General features: G+C 37.2%; 2 protein-coding genes across 2 annotated transcripts; both read right to left on the bottom strand.

Annotated features, from left to right (window-relative positions):
* Positions 1-4,439: 4,439 nt before the first annotated feature.
* Positions 4,440-5,384, bottom strand: LOC138420173 (olfactory receptor 51F1-like). The gene has a single exon (XM_069553317.1). It carries the CDS (start codon positions 5,382-5,384, stop codon positions 4,440-4,442), a length of 945 nt encoding a protein of 314 aa, XP_069409418.1.
* Positions 5,385-14,184: 8,800 nt separating this feature from the next.
* LOC138420459 (olfactory receptor 51F1-like) lies at positions 14,185-15,144 on the bottom strand. Its single transcript, XM_069553692.1, has one exon. The coding sequence runs from the start codon at positions 15,142-15,144 to the stop codon at positions 14,185-14,187; it is 960 nt and encodes a 319-aa protein (XP_069409793.1).
* Positions 15,145-16,489: the final 1,345 nt, after the last annotated feature.

Genomic DNA, 16,489 nt, shown 5'->3' with positions numbered 1-16,489 from the left:
CATGGTTATAATAAAGTAGAATTGCTATTTAAAGTTCTTGTCTTTTACTAAGTCTCCTGGAAAGCAGGAACATCTATAATAGGCATTTTAATGCAACTACATCTTTGAAAATTATACTCCTTACTAAGCAATAGCTCACTTAAAGTAAGAAGCTAATCTTGTTCACATTTATAGTCTCAATATCCAAACTAAAGTCTGTTTTATTAGAGATACTAGGTGCATGTTACTACTGGAAAATGAATAAGAATGTAATTTGAGGTGGCCGTGTCCTTAGTTTTATTTGTTCTACTTTGTGGCTGCAAAACTCTGAGCTGGTGATATCTCAGATGGCATAGTGCGCCACTGTCTTATCACCATCTGTGAAGAAGTGAGAGAGTGAAGTAGAGTGAAGTAGAGTGGGACCAGTCAGACTAACAAATCCAGGGCATTGCTTGGCAATGAGCTAGAATAATTGAGGGAGGGTATTTAATTGAGTCTGGGGAAATAAATCTTCGAGAGAGCATTTCAAAGCATTTCTATGTCTATACAAAGTAGCAGCTCCGTGCTAATTTACCAAATAGATACTACAAACATATACAGAAATAGACAATGAGGTTTGAAACCACACTGAGCTAATACCTAGGAATGGTTGAACTTGAGGGAATATATCAAGGAGGATTTTGGCTTTTTCTATAAAATCTTTTATTAGTGGGAATATATTTATTATTTCTTGTATAACAAAATTTAATTCAAAAGCCATTTGCAAAGCCTTTTTCTGACTACTTGATAGCAAACAGGAGGAAAAGGGACAATGTTAGAGGTCTATACATTTAAAAGGAAGCCAAGATTTAGTGTAGAAACTTAAGTGTTGGAGATGAAAGATATTTTGGTGTTAGAACAGTCAAGAAATACAGATTCATTGCATGCAGAAGCAAAAGGAAAGTGAGCATTTGAAGATGGTTTATAAGTTTTTGTCTCTGGCATCGGAAAAAATTTCCAAACTTACCTAATAGCAGCAGTTCTGGAAAACACATTAAATTTTTAAAAAATGGATTAAATTATTCTTAGTCAAATTGAGCTTTATGGAAACTGGGATAAGTTCCTGGGAGTGCAATCTCAAGTTCCAAAATAACCCTTTCTCTATATAATTGAGAGATTCAGGACTGATCAATTACTGGATAACACAGGCAGAAAAACTGGGATAAGTTATAAGAGTGATTTCTTATGTTATACATGCCAAACACTGAATTGAAAACTTATCACTGGAATTGTTCAGAAGGACAATTTGATAGTCTATTATGTTCAGTTCAGCTCAAAAACTATCACTGCGTCTGCTCTGTGAGAGACGTTTTGCTATGTGGCGTAGAAGTTTCAAAGAAAATCAAGGCTTTTTTTTTTAATTTAGGGAATTTATAGCATTGTGGAAAGTATAATAAATACATACAAATGTATGGTCAAAACATTTAAAGGCAAAAAGTATACAGATAAGGCACTTAAAAGGTAAATTATGGGAAGGAGAGATCAAATGTCACCAAAATAATCACAAAAATCTTCATGAAGAAGATATTTAAAGAGGAGCCTTGAGATATCAGTAGAGTTTCAAGTTGGAGTTGGAGTTGTCAGGATTGAAGTGGAGTCAACAGTAAACATCAAACAAACAGTAAACAGTCAACCATTAGGAAAGTTGCATGTACATGACAGAGCATTTCAGTTCGGTTCAGTTCAGTCGCTCAGTTGTGTCCGATCTTTGTGACCTGTGAATCGCAGCACACCAGGCCTCTGTGTCCATCACCAACTCCAGGAGTTCACTCAGACTCATGTCCATTGAGTCAGTGATGCCATCCAACCATCTCTTCCTCTGTCATCCCCTTCTCATCCTGGCCCCAATCCCTCCCAGCATCAGAATCTTTTCCAATGAGTCAACTCTTCACTTGAGGTGACCAAAATACTGGAGTTTCAGCTTTAGCATCATTCCTTCCAAAGAAATCCCAGGGCTGATCTCCTTCAGAATGGACTGGTTGGATCTCCTTGCTGTCCAAGGGACTCTCAAGAGCCTTCTCCAACACCACAGTTCAAAAGCACGAATTCTTCGGCGCCCAGCTTTCTTCACAGTCCAACTCTCGTATCTATACATGACCACTGGAAAAACCATAATCTTGACTAGATAGACCTTTGTTGGCAAAGTAATGTCTCTGCTTTTCAATATGCTATCTAGGTTGGTCATAACTTTCCTTCCAAGGAATAAGCATCTTTTAATTTTATGGCTGCAGTTACCATCTGCAGTGATTTTGGAGCCCAAAAAGATAAAGCCTGCCACTGTTTTCCCATCTATTTCCCATGAACTGATGGGACCAGATGCCATAATCTTCGTTTTCTGAATGTTGAGCTTTAAGCCAACTTTTTCACTCTCCACTTTCACTTTCATCAAGAGGCTTTTTAGCTCCTCTTCACTTTCTGCCATAAGGGTGGTGTTATCTGCATATCTGAGGTTATTGATATTTCTGCCGGCAATCTTGATTCCAGCTTGTGCTTCTTCCAGCCCAGCGTTTCTCATGATGTTCTCTGCATAGAAGTTAAATAAGCAGGGTGACAATATACAGTCTTCACGTACTCCTTTTCCTACTTGGAACAAGTCTGTTGTTCCATGCCCAGTTCTAACTGTTGCTTCCTGACCTGCATATAGGTTTCTCAACAGGTAGGTCAGGTGGTCTGGTATTCCCATCTCTCTCAGAGTTTTCCACAGTTTCTTGTGATCCACACAGTCAAAGGCTTTGGCATAGTCAATGAAGCAGAAATAAATGTTTTTTCTGGAACTCGCTTGCTTTTTTGATGATCCAGCAGATGCTGGCAATTTGATCTCTAGTTCCTCTTCCTTTTCTAAAGCCAGCTTGAATATCTGGAAGTTCATGGAGCATTTAGCAGACTGATTTTCTTAGAATTGCAGAATATGTGAAGAGATAAAAAGATGGATTAAAGTTTATAGCAAAGTTGAACCAGAATTGTGGAGGAATTCATCACAGACAGGAATTTCTTCTTCATTTAGTTGGTGAATGAGGAATAACCATGAAAGAGATGCTCGTTGGTTTGTTTTTAAATTTTAATACAAATTGATTCAGCTGTTTGGAAAATTATCTCAAAGTGAATGATGGGTGTTTGGGGGCAAAAATATGATTAGAGAAAGGAATTTGGTTAGTCATCTGTAAAATTAGGCTAACTGAGAGATACTGAGATTCTGAATTCATATTTTAGTGGTGTAAAAGGTAAGATTGTCTTAGATGGCATTAACTAAATCGTGGAAATAACTGAATTGGATAATATTTATTTCCACTGGACTATAAAATTGCATATGCTTAGTGGAAAATTCTGAAAGAGATGGGAATACCAGACCACCTGACCTGCCTCTTGAGAAACCTGTATGCAGGTCAGGAAGTAACAGTTAGAACTGGACAAGGAACAACAGACGGGCTCCAAATAGGAAAAGGAGTACATCAAGGCTGTATACTGTCACCCTGCTTATTTAACTTTTATGCAGAGTACATCATGAGAGACGCTAGGCTGGAAGAAGCACAAGCTGGAATCAAGATTGCCAGGAGAAATATCAATAACCTCAGATACGCAGATGACACCACCCTTATGGCAGAAAGTGAAGAGGAGCTAAAAAGCCTCTTGATGAAAGTGAAAGTGGAGAGTGAAAAAGTTGGCTTAAAGCTCAACATTCAGAAAACGAAGATTATGGCATCTGGTCCCATCAGTTCATGGGAAATAGATGGGGAAACAGTGAGAACAGTGGCAGGCTTTATCTTTTTGGGCTCCAAAATCACTGCAGATGGTGACTGCAGTCATGAAATTAAAAGATGCTTACTCTTTGGAAGAAAAGTTATGACCAACCTAGAGAGCATATTGAAAAGCAGAGACATTACTTTGCCAACAAAGGTCTGTCTAGTCAAGGCTATGGTTTTTCCAGTGGTCATGAATGGATGTGAGAGTTGGACTGTGAAGATGACTGAGCACTGAAGAACTGATACTTTTGAACTCTGATGCTGGAGAAGACTCTTGCGAGTCTCTTGGACTGCAAGGAGATCCAACCAGTCCATCCTAAAGGAGACCAGTCCAGGGCGTTCATTGGAAAGAATGATGCTGGGGCTGAAACTCCAATACCTTGGCCATCTCATGCAAACAGTTGAGTCACTGGAAAAGACCCTGATGCTGCGAGGGATTGGGGCCAGGATGAGAAGGGGATTACAGAGGATTAGATGCCTGGATGGCATCACTGACTCGATGCACATGAATTTGGGTGAACTCTGGCAGTTGTTAATGGACAGGGATGCCTGGCGTGCTGTGATTCATGGGGTTGCAAAGAGTTGGACATGACTGACCGACTGAACGGAACTGAAATGATAACTCCAATTTGTGATAAATCTTCACTGACTTTGAAATAGATATTTGTGAGAGCAGAATAGTTAAAAATGAGTTCCCTTGAAATGTAAAAGTTTAAGCATAGCTTTTTGAATTGGCTTTGTTTTTACACTATAGATGATGGGATTCATCACAGGAGGGATGAGCAAGTATACATTAGCAATGAGTGTGGGCACATAAGATGGACCATGTTTTCCAAATCTGTGAACAAAAGACAGGCTGATCAAAGGGATGTAGAATATGACCACAGCAGTGATATGAGAAACGCAGGTGCTGAAGGCCTTCTTCCTCTCCTCTGGGGATGCAACGTTGAGAACCAAGTGAATGATCAAGACATAGGAAAGCAGGATAAAGACAGAGTCCACCCCAGCAGTAGAGATAATTGCAGTTAGTCCAAACACACTATTGATCTTTGTGTCTGAACGCGAGAGCTTCATCACATCAGGGTGGAAGCAGTAGGAGTGATGGAGCACATGACTATGGCAGAATGATAGACGTTTAAGAAGCAGGACTAGTGGTGTCAGAATGACTGTCCCCCTGGTGATGACTGCTAGACCAATCTGTGCAATCCTCATGTGTGTTAGAATGGTAGCATATCTCAGGGGGTTAGAAATGGCCACAAAACGGTCAAAGGCCATAGCCAGGAGCACCGAAGATTCCATGAAAGTGAAGAGGTGAATGAAGAACATCTGTGATAAGCAAGCGTTGAAGCTGATTTCCCGGGCATTGACCCAGAAGATTCCCAGTACTGTCACCAGTGTTGAGATGCATAAGCCAATGTCAGTGGTGGACAACATGGACAGGAAGTAGTACATGGGCTCGTGGAGGCTTGGCTCAGTGAGGACTATGAACAGGATCAAAGTATTTCCAGAAAGAGCAGTCAAATAAAGGCAACAGAATGGTATGGAGATCCAGGTGTGGGCCCATTCAAGTCCAGGGATGCCAGTCAAGAGGAAAGTGGGCAAAGTGGAGTTATGGAAAATTGGCATTAATGTATGCAGGAGCGGAATTCTCTTGTTTGATCTTGACTTTCTAAATTTAAAATTTATTTTTAGTGTAAGTTTATTATAAATTTAGTAAAGTTCACAAAACTTCAGAGTACAGCTAAGTCTGGCATCTATATATACCTATGTAACCACTTCCATGATCAACTGATACACCCTTGCCACCAACCCAGAAAGCTTCCTAATGCTTCATTCTTAACAATATCTTCTCCTGAGGTAACCACTGTTCTGACTTCTAGCACTACAATTACTTCTCTCTGTTCTTGATCTTGATATAATAGAATCATGTAGTATATACTAACTGCATCTTGCTTCTTTCACCAATATTACGTCTGCGAAGTTCATCACTGAAATAAGATATTGAGTTCAATTTAATTTCAATTTACTTAGCTAACTCTATTTGATGTTTATCACTTATTCTCTTATACTCTTACCAATATTTTTATTACATATTTTATTCTTCAACTGGATTGTAAACTTCTACTTGAGAATGGGAGTTAATCTTAATTCTGCTACATGAGAACAGGAGTGAATTTTAGCTAATCTTTGCTCCATAGAATTCATTGCTCATAGTAGATATTCAATATGTTTATGGTAATTGGTTTATATTTTATTTGCCTTCCTGAAATACTCTATTTAACCATGACCAGAACTTGGTCTGAGAAAACAATTGACTAATTTTGCCTTGGAATTGTAGAATTATTAAACTCAGATTATAAGTGAAAAGTCATTTTAACTTAGCAGGGAAACCTATCTTTGTCAGGTTCCACATATACCTAAGACTCTATCCCAGATAACATCAGTTTATCCTGCCTCATTACATTTATTTACTAAAGTGAACTAGACGGAAGATGCTTCAGGTCCTGTGAATCTGAAGCTTGATACTGTTTTTAATTTGTAACATTAAAATACTGCCTTGTTTACCATTATAGACTCTCCCTTTGTTGTGCTAAAAATCAATAGGGAAAAATCTTCTTTTGTGTCACGTATTCCCTGGTCCTTAATCTAGTCTTTGATCTTTTATAGGGTTGTTCAGGTATACAATATTGTGTGAATCTAAGATAGTGTTCTATATAATGTTATAGGTATTTTACAAAGATTATTTCATTTGAACCTATGATAAACTTGAGAGAGATATTTTTATTACAGATAAAACAAAGAGAAATTCAGAGGTTATTATAAATTACTATAGGTCATAACATCTGGAAGAGATTACACTGAGAATCAGAAAATGACACTTTAGAACTTGTGCTATTAAAAACTACACTATACTTCCTAATGAAAAAAAATAATAATAATGATAATTACTTATATTTCAACAGTAATATAATCCTCTATTAATAAATATGGCAACCATGTTAGAGATATCTATGTTTTCAAATCTCCTGTATAATATTTTAATGGTTCAGAGATGAAGCAACTGTATTTCTGGATTGCATATGTTTTAGAGGACATGTAGATAAATTATTGAAACAATTTAGCAAACAATTTAGCAAACAGGAAATTCTTAAGCATAATATGGGGTACATTAATTCAAATTAATCTATAGTGGACATAAATTTATTGTAAAAATAAAGTTATTGTCCAAAATATATTTTGAGCTCATTTAAGACTTCTGATTTTCCTTTAAAAGCCAGCCAAGATAATTTCCATTAAGTATATCCATTTTTGCACAATTTTATCATCAAATTAACTATACAACTTACTTATGGATGTAGTCAAAGGTTAGTTTGACTATTTCTCCAACATGTTGTTATCTATTTATACATACTTTCAATTCCATAGGCATCTCATGGATAATGTTATTTTATTCATTTATTTTCCAACTTTGAAATGTTTATTTAATCTGAAGCTAATCTCCTAAATACTTCCCTAGTAGCTTAGTGGTAAAGAATCTGCCTGGCAATGCAAGAGTCATGGGTTCCACTCCTGGGTCAGGAATATTCCCTGGAGAAAGAAATGGCAACTCACTCCAGTATTCTTGCCTGGTGAATCCCATGAACAGAGGAACCTGGTGGGCTATACAGTCTATGGGGTCAAAAAAGAGTCGGACACAACTTAGCGACTAGACAACAACAACAAATCTCTTAAACATTAGACCCATCTCCCTAACTCTTGGATTTCTCCATTTAAGTATCTCAAAGTCAACTCAAGCACCAAATGATGGCATCTGAATTATTTCCCACAACTTGTATATTCTGTTTCTTCCCATTTTGATTAACAGCTCTATACATCTATTGTCAATCTATAGGTCTATGGTAACTTAATATATCAGGTTGCCTAATTCAGAAACCCGAATGTACTCTCACCTCCCATCTGTTGATCACCTATATCTATCTATGTTGAAACTCTTTCTAATTTGTATAGCATATTGCTTTCAGAGTTTTCTAAGATTTAAAAGAGACTTTGGGATTAAAATATACACTTACTATACATAAAATAGACAACCAAAGAGGACCTACTGTATGGCATAGGGAACTATATTCAATATTTGGTAATAACCTATAATGGAAAAGAATCTAAAAAAGAATATGAATATAAATGTAGATGCATACATACATATATATACACACACATATACATATTTATATAGGTATAACTGAATCACTTTGTTCTACACCTGGAACTAACACAACATTGTAAAACAACTATATTTCAGTGAATTGTTTTTAAAGATAAAATAGAATAGACTTCCATTTTAAAGTATCTTTAGCCAGTACTAACTGAAACCAGTCTCTCCCAATTTTCTATTAAGTTTTCAAAAAAAGATAAAGGGGAAGAGAAATAGACCAAAGAAACACTAAAGTTAAAGACAGATAGTCTTCATCCAGAATTTTTTGAAGGTGATTAACTGCTCCTAACTAAGGAATATAGACATGAATTGAGTCAAAACATAGGACAGCACTTAATGCCATTTTGACAGACTACACTCAGGAATCAAGAGTCTGTATCAAAAAAAAAAAATCACTTTTTTTTAAAAGTAAATTTAAAAGGTGACCTAGGGCATTTTTCCTTCCCAGACATCTCATCTCAAGAAAAACAGGCAAAGATGATGGTGTGAGAGGTGTCATGAGTAGAGACATGTTGAATTTTGAAATATTCACTAAAGTACATCTTTGTTAGCAGAAGCGAAAACAGAAGAAAATTTGGCAACAGCATAATTCTGGAATTTAGGTTTTAATTGCCTCTCTTTCCAAAGTGGCAAAGAGCTAGAAGTGTTGGTAGCATGGATGTCAGTGGGACTGTAGGTTCTAGAAATTGGAAAATAGGTCAGAACCTGCATTCTACATGATCATAATTTGTGAGACAGCATCCAGAAGCAAGTTGCATGAGTAGTTTATTGGGGATAAAAAGGTGTGAAATGATCTTTCTTTGCACTACAGAAAAAAAAATGCTAGTATAAAATCTTTAAAATATTGCATAAAAATAAAAAGAGAATAGCATCTCAGTCTGCAGTGTCAAAGCTGTTAAAACCCCTGTAGAATGAAGAAGAAAATATCCTAAGGTAATAGACCATAGACATTATGAAAGAAAACAAATGGGAAAAGAAAGACCAAAATACTGAGCTACTAGTAACATAAAGAACTAAAGCAAATATTAGATGTAATTCAAATCAGAATTGAGGTATAATAATTTAAAGATTGTGTTTTGAGGTTTTGTTATTATATGTGCCATGAAATACGCACATTAAAAAAACACTTTTTTTTTTTTTTGCCATGATTAACTAAACAGATAAAAACAAAACATCTATATGGGGTTTGGGATTTCTGAGTAGATATAAGAGCCATAGAAGTCAACGAAACAGTGGAAGTAAGAATAACCAGGAGCTCCGAGGGCCTGGAGATCAGGTACCACTGTAAGTAGGGGAACGCCTTACCTTTCAAGACGTGGAAAATTAGAAGGCATACAAAGAAAGATGCTGAAGTAGCAATGCCGGAAGACTAGATAAATTGTTGTTTTCACTTCTGAAAAAAGTCTTCCTTTCATTTAAGCTAAATTGCTCATGATTCAGCCTTATTTCATCAGACGTATTTTATAGTAGACACAACCAAGTACTGGTTCTGATCTGAAAGCAGCTGCTTGACTTGGCCTTTAGACAAGAGGAAAGAATTCTCTTACTCTTAGTTGGGGTGAGTATATGAAGGCTACCCCTTTACCTCTAAGAAAGGAGAATTTTATAAGCAAACTTGCTGATATAGGAATTTACTCAGTGGGAATAAATACACCCCAGGGGAATTGCTGTGCCCTTCTGTTGTGCTTTACCTCCCTGCCTCCAGGTTATCTTGCTGGCACCTGGAAATGTGATACTAAGACAGACACAAAAGAACCAAGAAGAATGAACATCGATACAGCAAATCTGTGTTTACATGCTTTAATTAAAAATGAAATTGAATCATTATTTGAGCATGGATATGTCATTTAATGAGGATCCAGTAATCCTTAATTTTCATTCTCTGTGTTTCTCTTCAAGAATCTATCACGCAGCTTTTCGTGCACAACTAAGTGAAATAATAGATGCTTTGAAAGTATCTCCAGGTAATAACATAGCAGCAGGGTCATAGTGCATATGCATTAAATGTTAAAATGAGCAAATACATTCCTATAATTCAGAAGTAAGCAGTAAAACAGAATTACAAAGTCAAGTGACTCCATGAGTGTAGCCTTTTTCATACAAGAAAAAAAAATTTGTCAACATGGTGCCCTGGTGGCTCAGATGGTGAAGAATTTGCCTGTAATGCAGGAGACACGAGTTCAATTCCTGGGTCAGGAAGATCCTCTGGAGAAGGGAATGGCTATCCACTCCAGTATTCTTGCCTGGGAAATCCCATGGACAGAGGATCCTGGCAGGCTATGGTCCATGTGGTTGCAAAAGAGTTGGACACAACTTAGCATCTAAACAACAACAAATCATCTAAGATGCTTCTTTCTACCAAAACTTTCTTCCATCCTTCTCTCCTAAACTCAAGGTCAACCTTGCAAAGTATGACAATTCTTCTAGCCCCTATGTCATCCATTCTTGTCTTGTTTTTGTTATAAATGTTACCTGGCTAACCCCTTGGTTATTTGTCTATTTTGTCCCAGGGATGTCCCACTACTGCTTGGACATTAAGATCTGTCTACCCTTCAGACTTTGGGGGTTCTTATAATTGCAGCCTCCTGGTTTTTTCTGATTAATCACTGCTATCTGGCCTCTGTTATGTCAAGGCCTTACCATGTGCATGGATATTAATGAGCCTGGCTCTATGACTGCATCTCCAGTGGCCACTCCTGGTCAGCAGAGGACAGCCACTTCTCAACTTCTTAGTGAAGCTATCATTTTCACATGTCATTCCTTAACAGCCTTTGAATGGCATGTCCTCTAGGCCCTCTTCAAGGACACACTCAAGGGTGGGTCTTATGGCTTTACGTAATCTACTCATAGCAGTTTGCCCACTGTTGTCAGCTGTTTTATTATGTTTGATAAAGAATGGTTCATAGAAGAGGTAGAATTTGAATACAATGTAGATTAAATACCAAAGAGAAATGAATGTGATCTTCTAGAGTGGGAAGTAGTAAGATTCAATGTGGAGTTAACCTCTTACATCAGCAGAATGGTGAGAATTCGAATTCAAGCCTACTTAGAATCCTGGCCAATGAAGTAGATAAGCAAGCAACTTATTTCCAGGCTGAGAGATGTCAACTAGATCCATCCTTCTGCAGGAAAAATTTTAATTTTTTCCACAAATTGATCAAATTTGAATTGCTGGACAGAATTAGAAAAAGGGAAAGACAGAGAACACAACAGATGTACATAAATGAAAGAATCAGGGCATATGTAATGTACAGAAAAACATAGTGAAACAATGTTATGCCTTCACATCCACATAGCTCTCTCTTTTTTTTTCCCCTTGTCAGCTTCTTTTATTTATACCTGTGACTTAGGGAATGAGCTACTCTGATCTACAAGATTCTCCTGAGTATCTTTTAAACGGGGCCTCCTTGAAGTACTGAATTTTATTAGAATGCTAATTTAGTAAATTTACCTCAAGTCCACTCTGCATCTAAGCGAAGCACAAGCCAACCTCCTTTACTGATTTACAGTAAATAGCATGAATATGTGGAGAAGGAAATGGCAACCCACTCCAGCATTCTTGCCTAGAGAATCCTGTCGACAGAGGAGCCTGGTGGGCTGCTGTCCCGAGGGTTGCACAGAGTCAGACACGACTGAAGTGACTTAGCATGCATGAATACATTGAAGAAGGAAATGGCAACTCACTCCAGTATTCTTGCCTGGAGAATCCCAGGGACAGAGGAGCCTGATGGGCTGCCATCTATGGGGTCGCACAGAGTCAGACACAACTGATGCGACTTAGCAGCAGCAGCAGCAGCATGCATATATAGTATCCTAGATAATTTGTAGACCAATACAACTCAAGCTAAGTAAAATTATCCAAGTCTCTGCTTGCACCTCATGAAATCCCCAAATATATTTCTCCCTTCCCATCATCTTGTGTGTACGTGTGTATGTGTTTGTGTGTGTACGTGTGTATGTGTTTGTGTGTGTGTGCACATATTCAGGTCTAGCCAGAAGCATCCAAAGAGATATAGAATCTTTTCTTTAGCAGGTTTAGCTAGGATTACACTTTACAGTGCTATAGTCCTTTGGGCATCTCAGAGTAAAATTCCTCAACTTTAACATTTTTGTGTGTTCTATATTTTTGAAGCTCTATGCAGGAAACAGGCATGTAGAACTGTCAGAACAAAAGTCCCCTATGTATACAATTCAGGAATAACAATGGAATTTCTAAACCAAATCTATAAATCAATTCTTAAAATAATATTGTTTGAGCAAAAGATGTTCTTTAAGCAACTAATGAAAATCTTGCAGCCTAAATTCACTTGGAAGAATCTGATGGAGAGAAAAAATCAGAAGGAAAGAGAAGGAAGTATTTTATGTTTTCATATTCTTTGATGCTGTGCCTAGATAGGACCTATGAATTTAAAATTCAGGAGAGTATTCTTCCATGAAGAGTGAAATGGTGACACAATGCCTCTTACATCATTCCGCAAAATTGCTTCCAGAATGCTCTTCTCCATTTTACCTTTGGAAACATTTTCAGCTTAGAAGGCAGCACAAATAAGGGGTGTAATTTTGTATTAGCAACTATTGCAACCCTTCATACATTATTTTATAACTTTTTTAATCTCTATAATTACTTCACACATTAGATTTTAAGGGCATTATCTTCTAATTTCTATTGCTTTTCATAAAGCCAAATGTAAGGCAGACCCAGTTACTGGTGTGCTGGCAAACTGAAATCCTAGGAAAAAAGAAATAAAACTTTTGAGTTTTAATAGTACAAAAAGTCAAAATAGATATGCCATGGCATGCAAGCCATAGGTCATTATCTAGTACTGAACAACCAATAGAAAATCTGACAAAACAAATGAGTTTTATTTGCAGTATTTACCAATACCATAGTATCAGTGGTGATTCTAGCTGTCAACGTGGCGTCATTAATGCAGAGTTGAGAAGAGACACACATTATGGCTTCAGGCAAACTAGTGTGAGTTGGCTCCAGCTCACAGCTGCCTCTAGTGTTTCTGGGATTCATGGCTCACCCCTCCTATCTTGGACCACTTTTCCAACAGCAATAATATTGATGGGTCTCCCATCAGGTTTCCATCTCCTTTTTCCTCTGTATTTTTCAACCATTTTGTGCAACTGAGTTTTAAGTTTCTGTCTATCTCTTAAATTAATATTGTCATCATGCATCCCTTTTCAGGAACCAAACTTTTTAAGTCTAGCTGTGTATCACCATTTATAGCCTAAAAATTATGAATTCTTTGCTTTGGTTCTTTGACTAAGAGAGCCATGTAGGCCCTTCATAGCATTTTGTGAATCCTCTGACATTCTATGGAAAATAGTATGAATGTTTTTCTATGTTATTGTTCTCTGGAAAAGGGTTGATGGATTGCATTAGGTTTCAAAAGGACCTTTGGACACAAGAAAGTTAACAGATTCTATCTCAAAGGTCATGCCACTTCATGATCTCTCCAGTTCTCTAAATTGCTGTCGTGAATTAGCTAATGTCCCTAATCCTTGCAGATTTTCTACTGGTTGTTCAGTACTGGGTAATGACCTATGGCTTGCATGCCATGGTATATCTGTTTTGATTTTTTGTACTATTAATTATGAATAAAGACTAAAAGCTAAAATATACTGCTAGAAATTCATTACAATATTTTAAATGCATGATACACAGATGTGAAGACCAAGTTCCTACTTCTGATCTTGTGACATTTTTGTAGTTGCTTTTGGAAGAGTACACAATAAGTTTGTGAAGAACACAGTACCCGAGATACAAAAAGCATGAATTCAAACCTCAATCCTGCTCTGTTAGATGTCTTACCTTTGATGGCCTAAATGTCTTTGTCTGTTTCTTCACCTCTGAAATATAATTAATCATTTCAATGAGCAGTTTTGAAGAATAAGTAGTATATATTAAATGCAGTTAATAGAATGCTTAGTATAAAATGGACAATAAATGTTAGTTACTACAGGCATTACTTGAATTATTTCATTATTATTATTTTTATGCTTCTATTATTAGACTGTAAATTCCTTAAGGTATATTATATATGTATTTTATGACTGAAAACTCAAAAATGCTTACTGAATATTTGTTGAACAAATGGAAATATGAGGAAAAAAAAATGTCTGAAAGACAGTAACCTACCAGAACTGCTTTTCTACAGTGAAAGCCACTTCTATCATTATTTTCTCAAACTTAATTATCTCTGTCTATTTCATAAGAAGAAGCCTGAGTATAGCATTGCGAATCTGCTTTGTTTTTACACTGTAAATGATGGGGTTGAGCACAGGAGGAAAAAGCAGGTACATATTGGCCATCATTGAATGGACAACTTTGGGGGCTGATCGCCCATAGCGATGCACCAATGACAAGCTAATCATGGGGATGTAGAAAATAGAAACTGCTCCAATGTGGGAGACACAGGTGCTAAAAACTTTGTGTCGTTCTCGAGGGGAGGAAATACTGAGAACAGAGTGAATGATCAAGATATAAGACAGGACAATGCATGGCGTATCTACTCCTGTGGTCAAGATGAGATCGATTAATCCACAGATGCTATTGGCCCGAGTATCTGAACATGCTAATTTAATCACATCTGGATGATAGCAGTAGGAGTGGGAAAGCACATTCCCTCCACAAAAACTGAGGGGCCTAAGAAGCAAAAGCAGTGGTACAATTAATACTACAGTGCGTATAACCATCAGGAGACCCATCTGGATGATTCTATAACTAGTGAGAATGGTGGTGTACCTCAGAGGATCACAGATGGCCACATAACGGTCAAAGGCCATAGCCACCAGCACCCCAGACTCTATGACGGCAAACCCATGAAGAAAAAACATCTGGATAATGCACATATCTAGACTGATTGCATTTGCATCAAACCAGAGGATACCTAATGTGGTTGACATTGTAGAGACAGTCAAACCCAGGTCAGCAGCTGACAGCATGGAGAGGAAATAGTACATGGGCTCATGCAGGCTCTGCTGGGTGACGATGACAAACAAGATCATGCTGTTCCCAGAGAGGGCAGTGGCATAAAGACAGCAGAAGGGAATGGAGATCCAAGCATGGGCAAACTCTAGGCCAGGAATTCCAGTCAACAAGAAAGTTGGAAATTTAGATGTTGAATTATCTAAGATTTCCATGTTTTCCTGGACTGGTAACATTTATCTTCACAGTGCATACATCCTATAGAAATAATACATTATATTGTTACATGAAGATATCCAGATAAATTTTCTCTTGGTTAGGAGAGTTATCTAAGGTCATGGGTAAAGTGATTATTTATATAATATATATATAACAGAGTTTGATTTATAGCTTTCACTATATATATATATATATAACATATTTATTCTTAAATTTAAGAAAATACATTCAAATAATTCCATACATTTTAATAATAATTTCTATATTGATAGAATTTTTAGCTCCATCATATTATAAGATTAAATGGATAGTTAAGAAAAGTCAATACATTGAATACATTCAATTTTGAATATCTTATGTAAGAAATGACAAAGTGAAATTCAGCTAAAGATGTTGAGTCTGCTGTGCCCATGTAGGCAAGACTTTCCCGGCAAACATTTCCAGATTTTTGCTAGTAATACACGTTTGGAAGCACAGGAGTGCTTATTAGTCCAGTGCCATGTTATTCCAGTAGTGTGGGTGAATACCTTCAGGGAGTAGATTTCTATAAGAGAAAACCAATAAAGGTGGAATTTGATAGAAGTTATTGGAAAGGACTATATAGACTAAAGCAAGATGAGGCTGGATAGCCTTCCTGGAACCACTAAAACCAAGAGAGTCTAGCATCATGTCTGGGTGTTACATGAACAATAGTACTGAACTGCTTGAGTGGGTCTTCTAAGGATCAAAAATATCAAATGCTGCTGAGAACACATGAATGACCCTAAGAAACAAACAAAAAACCCAAACAGACAAAACTAGCTGAAATCCAGCAATGAAAGCTGAGATTCTGCCACAGTGGCTTGGGGAATAAATGGAAAACTCCTGGAGGCATGGCATATATTACTTTTGGAAACTTGTCAGTGAAAGCAAGGAGATAAATAAGCCATGATGAAGGGTGACCATAAAGTAGTTGGAGGATATTTGTAATATAGGAAAAAGAACTGAGCATGTTTATAAACTAAGGTTAAAAATGTTACATAGTGAGAGATTAAAACTATAGAATGACAGGAGTTAATTGGCATAGAAAATTCCCTAAGGAAATAGTGTGTGTCTGAATATTTGCGATTCTGTGGACTGTAGCCCGCTGGACTCTTCTGTCCATAGAATTTTCCAGGCAAGAGTACTGGAGTGGGTTGCCACTTCCTACTCCAGGGGATCTTCAAGACCCAGGGATGGAACCCACAATGCCTGCATCTCCTGAATGGGCAGGTATATTCTTTACAACTGCGGAGATTGAATATAAAGCATGACAGTATTGGGTTGGCCAAAAAGTTCCTTTGGGTCTTCTGTAAGCTGTTATGGAAAACACAGAACTAGTTT

This window comes from Ovis canadensis, chromosome 15 (assembly GCF_042477335.2).
Source record: "Ovis canadensis isolate MfBH-ARS-UI-01 breed Bighorn chromosome 15, ARS-UI_OviCan_v2, whole genome shotgun sequence".
In the NCBI taxonomy this organism is placed as follows: Eukaryota; Metazoa; Chordata; class Mammalia; order Artiodactyla; family Bovidae; genus Ovis; species Ovis canadensis.
This window is presented reverse-complemented; position numbering and strand designations above follow the sequence as displayed.